This window comes from Plectrocnemia conspersa, unplaced genomic scaffold, assembly GCF_051122295.1.
Source record: "Plectrocnemia conspersa isolate PC_06_02 unplaced genomic scaffold, ASM5112229v1 ptg000007l, whole genome shotgun sequence".
In the NCBI taxonomy this organism is placed as follows: domain Eukaryota; kingdom Metazoa; phylum Arthropoda; class Insecta; order Trichoptera; family Polycentropodidae; genus Plectrocnemia; species Plectrocnemia conspersa.
The window spans coordinates 6,402,943-6,420,842 of NW_028277171.1; the positions used below are offsets into that span (position 1 = coordinate 6,402,943).

Consider the following 17,900-nt stretch of genomic DNA (forward strand, 5'->3'; position numbering starts at 1 on the left):
CATATTTTTTTCCAAACATGGTTCATTGTTGTTAATTTTAATTCCTTCTATGATTCACTGATGCTGTCAATAGCATCCTTGATGTTATAGTTTTTCCAAAATGTTTTAATTGAAGATTTACCATCGGTTTCCCTTATAAGTTGTCGGAAAGTTCGGCGTAGGTAATATGCCTTAAAAGTGGCTATTGCACCCTGATCCATTGGTTGGATCAGAGCTGTTGTATTTTTCGGAAGGTACTCAATCATGACATCTTCAAATAGTTCGGAATAATTAGTAGGATGCCCTGGTGCATTATCCAAAATTAGCAAAGCCTTGTTGCTTAAGTTATTGTCTCGCAAATATTTTTTCACTTCTGTACAAAAGTGATTTTTGAACCAATCCTCAAAAGAAGCTTTAGTCATCCAAGCTTTCTTGTTGGATCTCCAAATGACGGGTAATTGATTTTTATTTAGTCCTTTAAGTGGCCTTGGATTTTCGGACAAATATATTAAAAGTGGTTTTAGCTTAAAATCACCAGGCGCAGATTTTTCGGTTTTTGAAATCTACGTGCGATCAGGCATTCGCTTCCAATAAAGCCCTGTTTCGTCTACGTTAAACACTTGTTCAGGTTTATAACCACCTCTTTCAATAATTCCCTTTAAAATGTTGGGATATTCCTTAGATGCGGCCTCATCGGCGCTAGCTGCTTCGCCTTTCATTTTCAAATTATGCAAATTAAATATATTTTTAAATTTAAAAAAATCGACATCGAAAAAACGTTTTTTTGCCGTTATAGCGAAACATTTTAGGCCGTAAATCGAAAACGTGCCTTAATTGAAGAGGACCGTTATAGCGAAATGCCGTACAAAGAGCGGCCGTAAAGCGAGGTATGGGTGTATTCAAAATACTCTTGAATTAAATAAAATTTAATTAAAAACATTTCTGTCCATCTACCGCTGCCATACAGAATGGTTTTGTATTAGGAGCGTAGAACTGTGAGGCGATCGCTCACAACTAGGGATTCCAATCCCGGGCCAAAATTTTGATCCCGGGATTTCGGTATTGCAATTAGTCGATCCCGGGATCCCGGGACCAGTCCCGGGATAATTTTCATGTTATTTTATCGACAAAAATAATTTAAAATGAATAATACAATATATTTTTACATCTGTTTTAATACAATATATTTATACATTTTTACAATGTGTAAAGTACGTATAATTTTAGTCTTGAGCTTAAAATAGAAAATAATATAATAAAAATAAAAAAGGGAAGGTCTTATATATTTATTTGAGAAGAAAAAAATGAACTTTTGACAATGTATGCACATACCTATGTACATTCATAGACACAATTAATTGAAAACATTATTTTGAATAAAACTCACGAAGTAACATCATAGCATCAAGTGTTTTATCATTTAGCCTTGATCTGATTTTGGTTCCTAAGCAGCCTGCTGCTGAAAAAGCACGATCAGACTCACAGCCTCAAGTTTGTACAGACTCACAGCCTCAAGTTTGTACTCTCGCGCAAGTTTGTACACGAAATATAACGATGTTGTCAATAATAATTCGATTGTGCTTGATAAATCAACCAATCCGAAAAATTCGGGATTATGTTTAATAATCCCGGGACTCATCGGGTATTGAAAATCGTTCGGGATCCCGGGATCCCGGGATTGGAATCCCTACTCACAACATATTGCTCGTAAGCTTTAGCCGTTTTTAATTTATTCAAAAACATCTTTGATTTATTTACTTTTTTCTCTAGGATTTCACCGAATTATTTAGGGCTATTTTTATAACAAATTTCATCTACTATATATAATTAAAACATCAACAGTCATCGTGTTTTAATATTAGGTCACATTCCACATTAATGACAAAAAAATGTTCCTTAAATTAAACAATTTCTAAAAGTTATTATATTGTTAATTATTAATATCCGTCGACTTATGACGGTCGCATGCTTATTCAAAAATAAAAATATTCCTCCCCATCCGCCATACAGCGTGGTTCTGTATTAGGAGCGCAGAATTGTAAGGAGATCGAGCTCACTATATAATTTATTATATGAATTGCTTAATTTCTGTTGAAAATATTCTTGATTTTCAACTTATTTTCTCAAAGATTTCACCGAAATGATGAGAGGTATTTTTTAGAATAAGTTTAGTGCATTATTAAAACTGCAATTTCTAAAATTTATTATATTGTTAATTGATTATCAATATCCGTCGACTTATGAAGGTCGCTAGCCATTGTAGTGCTTATCAGATCAATAGTTTTTTAAAGTATTCAAAATTCATTTGAAGTTATTTTAATAAAATTTAATTAGAAATATTCCTCCCCATCTGCAATACAGAAAAGTTCTGTATTAGGTGCTCAGAGTTGTAAGGCTAATTGTAGGTAATTTCAATATTAAAATCAATATTAAAAATCCTCTTAAAGCTATTTTAATAAAATATTCCTCCACATCTGCCATACAGAATGGTTCTGTATTAGAAGCGCAGAGTTGTGAGGCGATCGCGCTCGCAATATATTACGGGTTGCAATGACCGCATTTAATTTTTATTTTCTCTACTTTTTTTCTTTATGATTTCACCGAAACGATGGTGGCTATTTTTAGAACAAGTTTCATGTATATAATTAAACTACTACAGTTATCATCGTGTTTTCAAATTTCGTTACATCCTAAATTAATGACAAAAAAATGTCCCATAATTCAAACATATTCAAATTTATTTTTTTCGTCGCTGTTATTGTAGTGCTTATCAGTTCAATAGTTTAGAAAAGCATTCAAAATCATCTTAATTTAATAAATTTGATTAAAAATGTTCTTCCCCATCTGCCGCTGCCATACAGAATGGTTCTGTATTGGGAGCGCAGAGCGTGAGGCGGTCGCTCACAATATATTATGCGTTTTCTGACAGTTTTTAATTTCTATTAACATTTTAGATTTCTTTACTCTCTAGAATCTCACTGAACTCAGAGCTATTTTTAGAGTAAGTTTCATGTATATATACGTATACAAAAAATACGGCAGTTATCAGTAAACAATTTCTAAAAGTTTATTATATTGATAAAAACCAATATCTGTCGATTTATGAAAGTCGCTAATCCCGAATCAATAGTTTTGAGATAGTAGTCAAAAGTAGTCAAAATCTGCCGCTGCCATACAGAATGGTTCTGTATTAGGAGTGCAGGACTGTGAGGTGATCGTGTACGCAATTCATCACGTGTTTGCTGTGACCGCTTAAGCCGCTTTTTTATGCAATTGCTATTGCGACCGACTCACTTTTCTGGGCTTCTAATACAAAACCATTCTGTATGGCAGATGGGGAGGAATATTTTAAATTACATTTTATTAAAATAGCTTCAAGAGGATTTTGAATATAGATAACACAACAATAAGTTTTAAGAACACAAATCAATTAGGTTAATGATTTTTTAAGGGAGTTTGTGTTGGAAGAAGATAAATTCAATACTATTGTAAATTATGTATTGATAATGTTCTTAATTTGCTGAATCTATTCATTTTAAATAAAGCAATAACAGCACCCATCTAGTGGATATTATGATTCATTTTCCTCAAAAGTGACCAAAAAGTTTTTGCTAAAGTTGTCGATTTAATTATTAGTGTTTAATTCATAAAAAAAGTTGCACAATCTTTTTAATAATAAAATAGTAAAAGTTTATATTTTTTAATATATTATATATGCAATGTAGTTTGAGAAATATTTTTTTATTTAGAACAATACAATTTAAGTAAATAGATATATTTATATATATAATATATATAATAGGTATGTTTTAATATTATTTCCATAATAGCTAATTTGCAGGTAATTTATAATCTGTTTATAAAAATAAGTAGTATGATCTTCTAGACTAAGTTTTTTTATCAAATTGTCTACTTACGCTCTTTTCTAATAGGTCATTGAACAAAATGAAGGAGTTATTTAAAGACTCATTGCAGTGCTACTATCACTGACAATGAAGATCTTTTGATACATTTTTAATGAATACTTGTTATTTTAAAGTTGTAAGGTTTTTTATAACTTGTTGGAGTTAAAATAATTTTAAAGCCAAAAGTGTAAAAAATTTACATTTGAAACTATCTAATGCGGTGAAGAATCGGGGTATGAACATCAATCGGTATGAATTGCTCGATTCAGCATTTAAGTAACTTATTTACTTATTATTAATGCGTTTATATTTGATACCGAGTAATTAAAATTCCAACATTTCCATACATTAATTATTATTATTGTAAATCTAGTGCTGTAACATAAGAGGCGCGAGCCCAAGGCGTTAACAGCGCGTGTGTCACAATACGCAGACAGTTAATCATTATATTATACATCTCTATTGGAAATATAAATTTTATCAACTGAATCGTTTATAGTATAGTTTATTTTTTTAAATTTGTATTTTTATTAATAGCCTAAATTTTAAAATAGTAAAATGTAATTCTGCTGCAATAATTAAATCTGTTTTTTTTAAGGAATATTCACGAGTAATTAAATTAAACATCGTTTGCAGTCGGATTATATGAAAAATCATGCATTTTGTATTTTATTTGTGGAATGCAAGATTATTTTTTTATTTTATAAGACTATTTATATACAGTAATATAATTTCCACTATGTAGCTGTTACGTTTAATGTAACAGTTACACAGTTACATCTGTCGAAAACGTCAGATTATAAACTGACGTAATGTGAGAGTTGGTGTGTAATAAAAATATTTTGTATTTTTACACATATTATACAACCAATAATTAACGCAAAACAATTTTAATGAAATACCCATTTTAAAAAGTTAATAGTATATAAATATATGGAGTTATATTAATATTATGTGTCCAGAATAATAAGGGCAGACATGTGTCAATATTTTTTCAAACTCAAAGAGTAGCATAGTCTACACACCAACTCTCAAATTACGTCAGTTCATAATCTCCAGTTTTCTACAGACATAATGTAATTATTATGCTTCGTGCGAATCATTTTTATCATATATCTATAACTGAGTTTTTTCGAAAGCATTTGAATGTATGCAAAGACAGAACACATACGTGGAGTAATTTAGTATTTATTAATGTGACGTTCCATTGTTTTGTCACTGATGTCACATGTCATTTAATACTGGATAATTAGAAACATACGTTCCGGTCTTAAAAACATAAATAAATATTAATTTTAATATTTTAATTTTAAAGAAAAAAGAACAATGGTTGTTATCAATAAAAACTCAATATGTTATTCTTAATTATAACCAATAACTTTTTTATGCCTTTATGAAGAAATTTTTTATGGAATATACATTATTTCCTTATGGTATTGATGTCAAAAATAATTTGCATCGTTAATTTAGAAAATTATTCATTTTTTTTTAAACAATGAACAAATAAATTAAAGAAACGACATTTACGTAATGTGTATTGCAATTTTTAGGGTCGTTTTTCTTTTATTTTTTATTGTTACTTAAGCAACTAATAAATTGCATAACTTGGCCCTTTTCTCATCGTCTCATGAATTATATAATAATGACTGTCGCGCGGAAATGAAAGTTACTTTGATCGACATATGCACTCCACGAAAAGTCCATCGTACAGATGCTGCATGTCTTTTTCCGCTTTCGTCTGATGAAAACTCAAAGGGCAGATGGCGTTAAAGAAAAACCAGTTTTTATTAAAATTATACAATTTGCTAAGGGCCCGACGGGTCGGTAGTTTCAAAAGTCGACCCCGATCGCTTAGATTAATGAATAGCGTTTTACTTACTTAACTATGCGGTAGGTGCAATGCAGCAGTTGCGAAACTTTTTCTTCCGCGCCGCAACCTTATGTGTTAACCTTGATATCATGTTCGGTGTTGTTATTGAGACGCAAACTTGCGCTTTTGTTGCTATTGCGTGTCGATTCTATTAATGCATAATTTAACGGTGCGTTTAACGCCTATCACTCGGCGGTCAAAGCGGGAAAGTCGAAGCATCGCTAAAAACTTTTATTATTACCTAACCGGTTTCGTGAGTTAAAAATGTTTATTTTTTATTGTGAACCATATAAGAGGTGGCGAAAAAAAATGAAATTTTGCTTACGTAAAAGATTATTGTAACTCATCATCACTAGCATGGTTTTCAAAAGGTTAAAATATTTGTTTTTCATGTTTTATTATGATATGGATTTTTTTCATCAACGCGTGCCTAATGCGCCTAATTATATTCTGATCGATCGATTTACATTTAAACGAAAGGAAGCCAGTAAGTTTGAAAAGCAAGTGCGTCAAATCATTCATAGTGTAAATAAATTCCGATCGATCATTACAGATTAGGTATCACTAGATTTCCTTATTCTCACAGGTGAATATCATAATGATAAATTAAAATCGAGGTAGGTCGTACATATTGGGTTTAAAAAATCTATAATGAGCTACTTCAGCTAATGATAAATATCCTATTTAAGGTTTCTAACCCTAGGGGGCGTGATTTTGCAGCTAGAAAGACGCCGTTTTAAATTGGTACTCATGTATAATATATTATTACATATATTGCGACAAACTATGGTGGGCGAGTATTGTTTTTCTCCGAGCGCTGGAGGAGAAGCTGGCGGAGGTATGATGTACAGTGAATGGTCCAATGAGGTCTCGTAATCTGGCGATTCCTCTTGCTGTTCGCCGATGTCGGTTCCTTTCTCGCTGCTGTTCTGTTATTTTTATTATATTTTCATAGCTAATGAAAACTCTGGCGAATCATAACCATGCAGCGACCATTCAGCTAATTGTTGCACTTATATATTCGATCAACGAAACATATCTACGGCTCTAGAAAGTGACATTTGCTTGATGGACATCTTTTGCAGGTCGAATTGTGCAACGGGATAATGTGACTTTACGGTGCTTTTTGTCGCCTGTTAATGCAACAAAGAAATATGTTTTCTATGCATCAGAAGCTAATTCCAACGTATTATTTAAATGTTACCCATTTTCCTGAACGTAACGAGGGCTTTTGTGTGGTCCGTTCAGTTACACTCTTGTCACGTTCAACCTAAGTGCGCGAGTTTCAATAAGAACCCCAACACATATAAGCATAAAAAAATTTAAATACCTATTGAAAAGCAAATATTGTTATTAAAATAATATATTTTTAATATATTAATATCCAATAAAAATATATATTGTTACTCAAGCCATATGTATAGAAACTTTTCAGTATGTTAATACAAATCTTACCTAGATTTTAAATGATAGATTTTAGAATTAATAAAATATATTTATTTATTTGCCAATTTTAGTTTATTAATTTAAAGTACATACGTATCTTCAAGAGCTGCTCTATTATTTTAAATTATATAATCATGCCTTAAACACTAAAAAGTATGATATGTTATAACATAAGTTGTGGTATATGGTTTAATTTTCATGGCCGCCATAAATCGAACGAGAATATGTCGATCGGTCTCTTTTGTACAATTACGTTGGGAAATTACGGTATAGGCTAATAAAATCGTTTACAACTTGTGCGACCGGTAATACTACCCTATGTTTATTTATTTATTTATTAACAAAAAAACACACACACGGAAACACTGTAATAATTTACTTTCACTGTTCGAATTGAAATTCGCAATAACAATGATTACCATTGCACGTATACTCTAGCCTTCAATATCTAAATGTTTTTTGTAATACTACTACGTTATATAATTATGATATTTACCGCTAATTTAATGTGTATCAACTCATCGGTAATACAACAATAATTGTTATAATAAGAATTCGCGATACTTTCACCTTGTTTGTCAGCGGTTCTCAATGTGTTTTACCGATGCGCTCGCTCAATATTTTTTAATACATAATACATATTATTGTGGTGAAATATATGAGAGATTCTGCAAAACCCATTTTAACACCTTTTTGAATCATAGATACATTTTTTTTATCTTGCTTATAATAAAATAATATTTAATCCGGCCTAGTGTACCTATTGGAGATGTAATGAAATCTAATAATTAACGAGCTTGTAGTAGCCCAATCCGAAGGAAGGGATTTTTTGCGATTCGTCCTCGCTCTAGTAATACATATAAAACATGTCGTTTTTGAATTTCGTGTCTGCCTGTGGAATGCGATTGGAATTAATTTCAGAAAATTTATAGCATCGAAATCAAAGCTAAAGTAGTACTTAAATTATTTATAAAAAACGTTACGTTATTTTTATTATTGTGTTATAAATACATCTACCGTCTTTTTCCGAAAATAAGACACTGTCTTACTTTCTTTTTTGGTCCAAAATACGTGCTAGGGCTTATTTTCGGGGGAGGGCAAAAGTAAAAGTATTTATATATTTTTATTTAATATTTATTTATTTTACACAGAATACAGAAATTTAAATTTATTCAATTACAGTCATGTCATCTTCTTCTGGAACATCGTCATAAATGATCAAATTCTGAATTCTGTTCTGATTTTCCTCCAAATTCATTTCCTGTTGAATCATTGGTCCGAATCTCTCATGTCTTGCAATATAGCTATCGTTAAATGAATACTTCTTATCTAAGTAGAGCAAACTTTTGAATATCAGCCCTGCGCACAACCAAAGCCATTGCTCTCCTGTCGGCAATCCATTCCCAGATGCATTCTTCCAACTCAGAAAATAACGGCTGCCGACCTGATCCAACTCTGCGTTTTTTCTCATTTCCTTGGCCCACCAGTTGACACAGGTTATCGTAGTCTGCACGCCATTTGCGAACCATACGGAGGTCCAGCATCTTCTCTTTACAGAAGGTTACAAGATTTCCACCCCTGGAGTCTTCCATTTTAAGGTGACCAGATTATTGCGCACATGAAAATTTCACACAGCAAAACTTCTGAGCGTTGATAATCGTTTGATTGTCAAATATATTTTACTTTTAATTCCAACTGTACGTTCTTCTCTATTTTTAAGTAAAAAATTAAGAAATGTATTTGTATCATAACAATGTAAAATATTTTAAATTAAAATCATAATGCAATCTGTGATATAACCAGACTTTATTTTATAGGTTTATTGATGTCTTCTTAAATATATGTATATATTAATCATATATGATTGGAATTTTTTCGGTTTGAAATTTTCGCTGTGCGCAATTTTCGTTTGCGCAATAATCACCTTATATTTTAGAACAGCACATTTTCTAGTTAAATATATGCTATCTTAATAACACAACTTTTTGTCTGTGCTAACCATTATCGCGGCTCGTTTTACTTAAAACCGTTAGGTATCGGGTCAACTGACTTTTTCTTATGTGACGTTTTAATAAATATGTGCTCTTTTTATGTTTACCTAAAAATAAGATTCTAAAAATATATACCCTTTTAAATGTATCTAATTAATTTGAATTATTTACAAAATTACAAGATTACGTGTATCTTTAATATTAATAAAACATTTACATTCAAACATTTATTGTACATGCAAATGTATATATATATATATATCAAACAATGTATTGTACATACATACATATATACATATGTATGTATATGTATCAAACAACGTTTGCTAAAATCGAGTGCAAACCCCATAAATATACCATAGCTCATGCGTATTATGGCGAAATCAATATTAAAGTGAGACTATATAGTGAATATGTGAGTATTCGCATAAATTCGGATTCGCTCTCTTTACAGGTGGTCGATCAACAATCGATTACGTTTTAGCATCGCCAAGTGTCATGTTGTCACATTTTCCCTTGCCTTTTAATTATTTTACAGTTTATGCTGAAGTGTTTTTGTCGATAATTTGGGAGTGACATTCGAGCAGGAATGAAGATTTTTATCCACATCGCCATAGTTTTCGATACAGTGTCATAGATACTCGGCTTCGTTATACGGAGCGCGTGCACTTCAATAATTTATTGCGATTCGCATTCTGTACGATACGCTAGCTCGTAGCGTCCTCGAATATGCCTCCATTTTATGGAATCAGAATGAAGCGAAGTATTCATTCTTGTTGGAGAGAATTCAAAGAAAAATTCTGAGATATCTCTACAAGAGGGAGTACTTATGTATATCCTAATGCAGAGGTCCCTAAACTTTTTTGTCTCGTAGACCACTTGCCATGTTTTTCGGTTTTAGGTAGACCCCCTGCTTGGTTGATATTGATTTTTTGCAAATTCATCGACTTCAAATGTGTTTTTGACAGCTGGTATCGTGCTACTCACTTTGAAAGATTTCTACTATCTGTGTATGTGGATTATTTCATTCATTGAAAGCCAAAAATAAAGTCACCCACATTTACATCAGATGTAAATGTGGGTGTGGGATCCCCAATTTTATTTTTCACTGACATGGACCCCTTGCAGGTCGTCGTCGACCCCTAGGGGTCGATATAGACCACTTTGAGAATCACGGTGGTATATCATTATGTGCAGGTTTTTACAAGTTCAAAATGTATTGCGACCACAAAGCGAATACCTACATCCTACAACTTACACAATTTTATAAACATATATAATACATTTTTTACTTCATAGGTACTTTTATAAATAATGTATATGTCTTTATTTTATAAGATTATAATGTAAGTAGATAGGTACTATCAGTGGTTGTTGAGATCCACTTCAGTGGACCCCCATTTTTATTTCATGGACCCCCAAATTTTTTTTCGCTGACGTAGACCCCTTGCAGGTTATCATAGACCCCTGGGGGTCGATATAGACCACTTTGGGAATCACTGTCCTAATGCCTTTCTGATAGGAGCGTTGGGATACAATTCATTGCATTTTTGCCGTATCGTATATTCAATGAAGCACAAGTGCTAAAGGAAAGTGTCGGTAACTGATATATACATACATATGTATGTTTTAATTTTTATTGGATATAAAATACAATACATAGGAATAAATGTATTTTTTTACGTTTGCACGACTTTGTCGGCGCAACAATGTCGTGCACGTTTATGTCGGCGCGGCATTGTCTTGCGCGGTTTTGTCAGGGTGCCATTGTAGGTATTGAAGTTACGCTTCCACAGGGTCGCGTCGCGGTGGTGTAACATTTCTTACGTACGTATTTTTTTATAAGTTTATAAAACGTTTTTGACGGTGCCGCTGTTCTATACATTAAAATAAAATTTAAAAAATCGTCACTTAACTAATTGTTAACGCATCGCACTGGTGGTCTCATGTCTTAATTGTGCTACAATACTGAAATGCACTGGTAGTATAAAACAATGCTCAATTAAAATCGTTCTCGAATTTTTTTATTTACAAATACTGGATTAACTAGAATACCCACAAATCATCTAATACATAAAAAAAGTCGTTATTTTGTATACAAAAAATATCTTTCTTCATACCTTTAAATGCTAAGTTAAATAGTATATATCATAGCTTTATGAACCGATTAAGTAGTAATATTTACAATATATTTTCATGTTTTATAGTTAAAATGCTGTGAGAATTACATGCGTGATTGCTTCAGTGATTTTCCAACTAAAAAGACACCCCAAAGTTCATTCGAATGAAAAATCTTGTTATATATTTAGAAACATGTATTCATCTGCTTCTATTACACAACTTCTATTCAACATTCGCACGATAAACATTTTTGTATGACAGATCAAATAACGCATGAGAAAAGCATCGAGGAAAATTATTATTAACACAGCACAATTGCGTTTTTTTATGTAACTGTTGGAGAAACCTCGGTTGTGGATGATCGATGATTTGTTTGACGCTTAACGGACGATCGACTTTGTTGCGTTAACATCATAATGCTTTACGAGCTCAAAATGCTTAATAACACGTTATAAAATTATATTTGCTACGTATATTATCGATTGTTTTAGAGGTGAATGTTTATGATCTGTCACATTTTTGTCTAGTTTCATTCATTCATTCCGGGGTTGCCACATCGCCCGTATCACTATTTTTTATCGTCGGGCGATAAAGATTACAGTTCAATCATAGTCCGATTGACGATCGGTCGTAATTTTTAAACGCATCGAAAGCTCACTATATGAACATTTACGATGTCCTTATGCAATGAACCATTCCCTTAACGTTACTTTAACATTGTATTATTATTTGAAAGAGTTTTCTGTCGAAGCTGTATAGGCAACACTTAGGATTTTTTATTAGCTTAAAATTATGCTAAAATATTTCGTAAATGCTATAAAAGAAACACTATGTGGTTGTGAAGAGTTGAGGTGAAAGCGCCTTTTGACTTAAGTGAATAAAAAACCATTGTGTAATCTTGTAAAAATCGATTACTTGAACAGTGTTATTAATAGTAAATATTTTGTTATAATATACTATTATTATTATTATCCTACCGCTGTAATAATGAAACAGACGTTAGCCTAAATTGTTACAGCATCTATATTATTTCTTAATATACTTTTTTATTTATTTTTACTATACGTATATTCTTAGTAAAATCATTAAATATGAAACTCTATAATCTAAAAACAAATATTTTTACGCGTCACTAAACACGTACGCCAAAATTTGTGAAACAACTGTGAATTTTCATCACGGTCATGTCTCAAATACCAAGTGCTGGTACACAATGACACCTTTTCCTGTAAAAGTCGCGTTTACTGCAGTTTTGACTTTCCGCGTATTGAGCGTCAATTAACCGGTCAGTTAGTAGATAAATGCAAGGAAATCTTTACACAATTGATTAGTTTAATGCATGTGTATTTTTTCGTGTCCATTTGCAATATACATTAAACGATTAAATACGGACATTTGACCGCATTTACTTGCAATTCTTCCTTTCCCTTTCTAGCTTCTTTCTTCATTAAACCAGTTTTGCGTAAGTTGACGTAATTTTCGCACAAAATACGTGCCCTGACACGCGTTCCGTTGTTGTTAAAAAAATTCCATTCTCATGTACACATATATTATTTCAAATAATAAGTCAAATATTTACTAATTAATTTAATTTACTATTTTACATTATATAAACATTAAAACATATATTTGTATAGTAAAATATTGCATCGTTACAACGCCATCTGTCGATACTTTTTAAAATAATTTTCCATCGATCCACAATATAATAGTATAATTTTTAGTAGATTTATAGCTAAAATAATAATAATTAATAAATTAAAAATATGTAAAAATACTTTAATTATTTAAAGTTACAAACCTCATTTCTATAGTTAGCCTTGGGCATTTGTTCCCCTACAGGCGATTTTTCATTCCAGTCTTCTTTTATCATATCTGCTCCTTTTTCGCCTATCATTATGGTGGGCACGTTAGTATTTCCTCTAACCACATTTGGCATTATACTTGCGTCTATAACTCGGAGACCTTTTAAACCATGCACCCTCAGTCTATGATCTACCACAGCTTTATTATCACTAGAAGGTCCCATCTTAGTGGTTCCCGCTGGGTGGTACAATGTCGTTGTTAAACCCTTGATCACACAGTACCAATAATCATCCGATCTGAATTGCAGACTTTCGCACTCCTCGGGACTAAAATCGATAATTTCCATGTTCATTCCTTTCAGCGATTCGTCTAACTTTTCAACAAATCTGATACCTCGTAGGACAGTGTCTATATCGGAGCTGTCTTCGAAATAGTTAGCATATATTAATGGCGCTTCTATCGGATTTTTGCTCTTCAGAAGAATCTTTCCCGATGATTTCGGCCTCAGAAGAGTGACGTAAATTTGAAGCAGATCATTTTCCTTATTAAAGTTTCTCATTTTTTGTGATACGTATTCGTTGAAGTTCATTCCCGACGTAACGCCTTGTATAAAAAGACTGCCATTTTTAGGATAATGAAAGTGGACTAATTGAATATCGGGAATTTGAGAGCTCCTGTCTAACGTGTTGATAAATCCAGAAAGATCGATCGTTCCCAGTCCCGACAGTGGTCCATCGTTTGCTAGTATGTATTTGAGTATCATTTCGAATGCCTTCTCTGGAGAGACTTCTTCTTCGCTTCCTTTGAATGTCACTGGTGTTACTGCATGATCTTGCAAATTCTCTCCAACTGCCAAATCAAGAATCGGTTCAATTCCGACGCTTTTTAGATGCCCCTTGGGACCGATTCCAGATAGCATTAACAATTGCGGTGAATTGACAGCACCAGCCGATACTATTACTTCCTTTTTAGTTAAAAACGATACCTCTTTATTTTTATGTATTAAGTTAACACCAATAGCTTTCATATTGCTCGAATCTATAAGGATTTCCGTAACCTGCGCATTGTATAGGACGTGCAAATTTTTTCTGTCCTTCACTGGAGCCAGAAACGATTTCGCTGCGCTTGTTCTTCTGCCTTTATGCAAGGTTCCGTGTAATATACCGACTCCTATCTGGCTTTCTCCGTTAATGTCTATCGAAGTATTGTAACCCAATTTCTTCCAAGACTCCATTAGAGCGTTTTTCAACTCTACATCATCAGTATAATAGTTACCGACTTTTAAAGGACCTTCGAAACCATGATACTTTTTAAGCTTTTCGTCCCGGACGATGCGATCGTCGTGTAGGTTCTCGCTCTTTTTAAAATACTCCAACACGTTCTCGTATCCCCATCCGAGATTTCCCATTCTTTCCCATTCGTTATAATCTTCCTTATTTCCTCTCACGTAAAGCATACCGTTAATGGCACTGCAACCTCCCAGTACTTTACCCCTCGGCCAACTGCAACGACCTTCCTTCATGCCTTGACAACAGTTTTTATTATTTTCAGATTTATATTGCCAATCTGCTTCTGTTTTTTGTACTTTAAAAAACATTGATGGAACCTAAATAAATGAAAAATAATTAATTGAAATATAATATTATAAATGTTACTCATTTACTTCTGTGTCTGCAGTTGGAAATCCTCCAGCCTCTATCAATAAAACATTCCAGTTCTCAATTTCAGAGAGTCTATTGGCAACTACGGATCCTGCCGATCCAGAGCCAACCACAATAAAATCATATTCCATGACTGAAAAATAATATAAGCATATGTATATATTTATCAGGCGCGTACGGTGATATACTTTCCCTTTCGCTCGCTCGCGTGCTAAGTGACCCTTATCTCTCACTCACTCTTGTCACTTAACACGCAAGCGAGCGAAAAGGAAAGTAACGCGCTTGATATTTAGTATAGATAGACGAATATTACATATACGTCTTAATAGAAATAGTGTTGAAATCGGTAAATTTACCGCTAAATTCTTAATATATTTGATTTCTAAATCACCTGATAAGTAATGTAATTAAGAAATATGTTGGAGGTCAAATCTTATTATGTAAATATGCACTAATTATATTGTTACCATTATTGTTTAATCCGTTTGCTCCTATATCGACTGGCCATTGACTAGGATCCGATAGGGCGCAAAACATTCCAAGAATTGTGTTTATAAAAATATTAGTCAAAGATAGGGAAGCCCCTCCAGCGGAGGGACACATTTGTTGTATTATATTCTCCATTCTGAAAAATATAAATTCATGATTAATCATTATATTATTATTTTATACTATATCCATTATGCTTAGGGTAACCATATTTACCAGGACTTTTTTTCAGAAAGTACAATTCTTGTGTACAAAGAAAAAATAATGAAACATGAAGATTAAAAAAAATAGTTATAACGCCGTAGGCCTATAATTATAAAAATGGGACGAATAGTAATACGGGACTGAGTAGTGAAATGCAGTGAGAGTCCCGTATATACGGGACGTATGGCAATCCTAATTATCCTATATTATTTTTAATTCAGGACGTCACTATTCTATCACTCGACAATCCCAAATTCCATAACGATTCTCTACAACCAATTACCAAATTGTAACAACCTCTAAACGCACTTTTTTTAACCTTGGAATGCATAAAACAATGTTCCCATTCCCTAGAAAAAGACCTATCTATATATGCTGCTCTTTCTTTTTAAACCTGTTTAAAACTTGCTCACGATATGTTACTTTATTATCCTGTTTTATAATAACCAAACAGATTTAAATAATAATAATAAAAAATAGTAAAATATGTATTTATCTTATACATATATATAAAAAGTGCCCAATTCACAGTAGAACATCTGGAAAGTACTGAATCTGTAATATACATATATGTATATTTAAATTTTTGTATGGAATGTTATAGTTCAAAGATGTTTTGTGTAAGTTTAGGTAATCATACTCACGTTTTTTTGCGCCACTGGCCAGTTTGACTTGTTTGCTCGAAATTTATTTACGCATGAACCGTCTCGTGCCTCGATTACGACCGAACTGACTTTAGTTGTGTTCGTGTTGTGTTGAGTTGATCTGCTCAAGAGTGCATCGGTCTCCAAAGTGTGTTCCGTGGAACCCTTGCTATGCGCGACTAAATATTTGTTAGTATTTCTTTAAAATAAAAATTAATTTTATAAACACTTTTTGTATGTGACCAGGCTGAAAATGTTGACGCCTTTTTCGACAGAATGACCTTTTAAATCGCTCTGATTTTTCTAATCTCTCCACTTTTTAACCTTACCTCGACCGTTAGGCCGTTTATTTATCGTCAAAGATAATTTTGTCACCAATTTGATATATTATTTAATATTTGCCAGATAAACAAATATTACGAACCGATAGGCGCTAATGAAATTATATGTTGCTCTAAAATGTCTATGAAACTCAAAATTTTGGGAAAATATTTTAATGATTTCTATATGTGCAATTATGCTCTATCATAATTTATCTTTATTTTTATTATTATATTTGAAATAATTTTTTTTTATAATCAACGAGATGGGACCCAAAAGTAACAAGAATCGGTCTGTGGAGAGGAGGGACGTTAGGCGAACGAGTTCTGGGTGGTGGGGTGTAGTAATATGAGTCAGTATGCTGTGAGCTCGTAGCATTTTCTTACCAAAACAACTTTTTGCTGAAAAAAACCTGAGATGGCTGACGCTCGAGACCAACGCGCGGCGTTATATTTTCTTTTCTGTTGTGATAAACGACCGCAGAAACCCTTGTAATGCTTCAATTAGTTTACAAGGATGATGTTATGAGTAAAACCCTGTAACTTATTTCTGTTCACTCAACCTTTTGAGTGAACAGAAATATGTACCTTTACATGAAAGCAAAACGTTTTGGGAGGTAAAACAAAAATCGCTGGAGAGAATGAAAGACATCCCATTATGTGAGTTCCAAAACTGTTTTTAATAATAGAAAAAACGTTTAGACAAGTGCATCAAAATTTGATATAAAAATATTGCAAATTAAAAAGTTATAAAGAAAGTCTCGTTATTTTTAAGTCCCCTTCATATATACTGAAAAACAGTAAAAACAATTTTGATTTGAAATTCTCAGAAAGACATTTATAAATAATCTAATTTAAAAAAATATATACTTATTGTTGTTATCGGAGGTCAAATTTATTCTAAAAAAAAATATTTATTCATTTGTTTATACACTTTATTTACTTAGATACAATTATATTTTCGTTAAAAATGAACGAGTTCAAACTGAGTTGTACCGAAAAAGAAGCTGCACCAACCTGTTTTGTTGTGCTCACTGGGGTTTACTAACGCTCGCTCGCTGCCGCTCGTTTACACCAAACCCGTTTTAAATCTTAAGACGTATATACGTACAATATTTCTGTGAGTAAATTTTATGTATGACTTTTGAGTGCACCGCAAATGATAAAAACAACTTGTTATTATCATTGGGGAAGGGGGGGAGCATTTCCCAACCTTTAAATTTGCATGTCATTTTTTGAATTTTAATAAAACCTAAATATTAAAAATACGACCACTGACTGGATAATTTTTGCCTCTTTCCTTATCTAATTTCAGTGAAATCATATTAAAATACATTTTTACCGATAGCTATACTATATATTTTTACCAGTAAAAATATAATTTATGTAGCAGGTGCTAGTAAAAATATATTATTTCAACTTTTCCATACGTAGTGATATATATATTTACATACTTATTTATTT

General features: G+C 32.4%; 2 protein-coding genes across 2 annotated transcripts in view; one reads left to right on the plus strand and one right to left on the minus strand.

The window, feature by feature from the left end:
- The window catches only part of Flo2 (flotillin-2), a 211,947-nt gene that overhangs the window by 137,677 nt on the left and 56,370 nt on the right, over positions 1 to 17,900 (plus strand). The gene's annotated exons all lie outside the window — the stretch shown is intronic.
- LOC148233747 (glucose dehydrogenase [FAD, quinone]-like) lies at positions 12,887 to 16,268 on the minus strand. Its single transcript, XM_088188916.1, has 5 exons — positions 16,117 to 16,268; positions 15,247 to 15,404; positions 14,782 to 14,912; positions 13,114 to 14,724; positions 12,887 to 13,047 (listed from the first exon to the last, which is right to left on the minus strand). Exons 2-5 carry the CDS (start codon positions 15,401 to 15,403, stop codon positions 13,042 to 13,044), a joined length of 1,905 nt encoding a protein of 634 aa, XP_088045042.1. The 5' UTR covers position 15,404; positions 16,117 to 16,268; the 3' UTR covers positions 12,887 to 13,041.

What these genes read in the sequence shown, in the direction of transcription:
- LOC148233747 (XM_088188916.1), bottom strand. Translation starts at nt 15,403, where the DNA reads ATGGAGAATATAATACAACAAATGTGTCCCTCCGCTGGAGGGGCTTCC. An exon ending in AAACGGATTAAACAATAATG is followed by an intron (nt 14,913 to 15,246) that starts GTAACAATATAA and finishes ATTATTTTTCAG; the next exon opens with TCATGGAATATGATTTTATT. An exon ending in TTCCAACTGCAGACACAGAA is followed by an intron (nt 14,725 to 14,781) that starts GTAAATGAGTAA and finishes TCATTTATTTAG; the next exon opens with GTTCCATCAATGTTTTTTAA.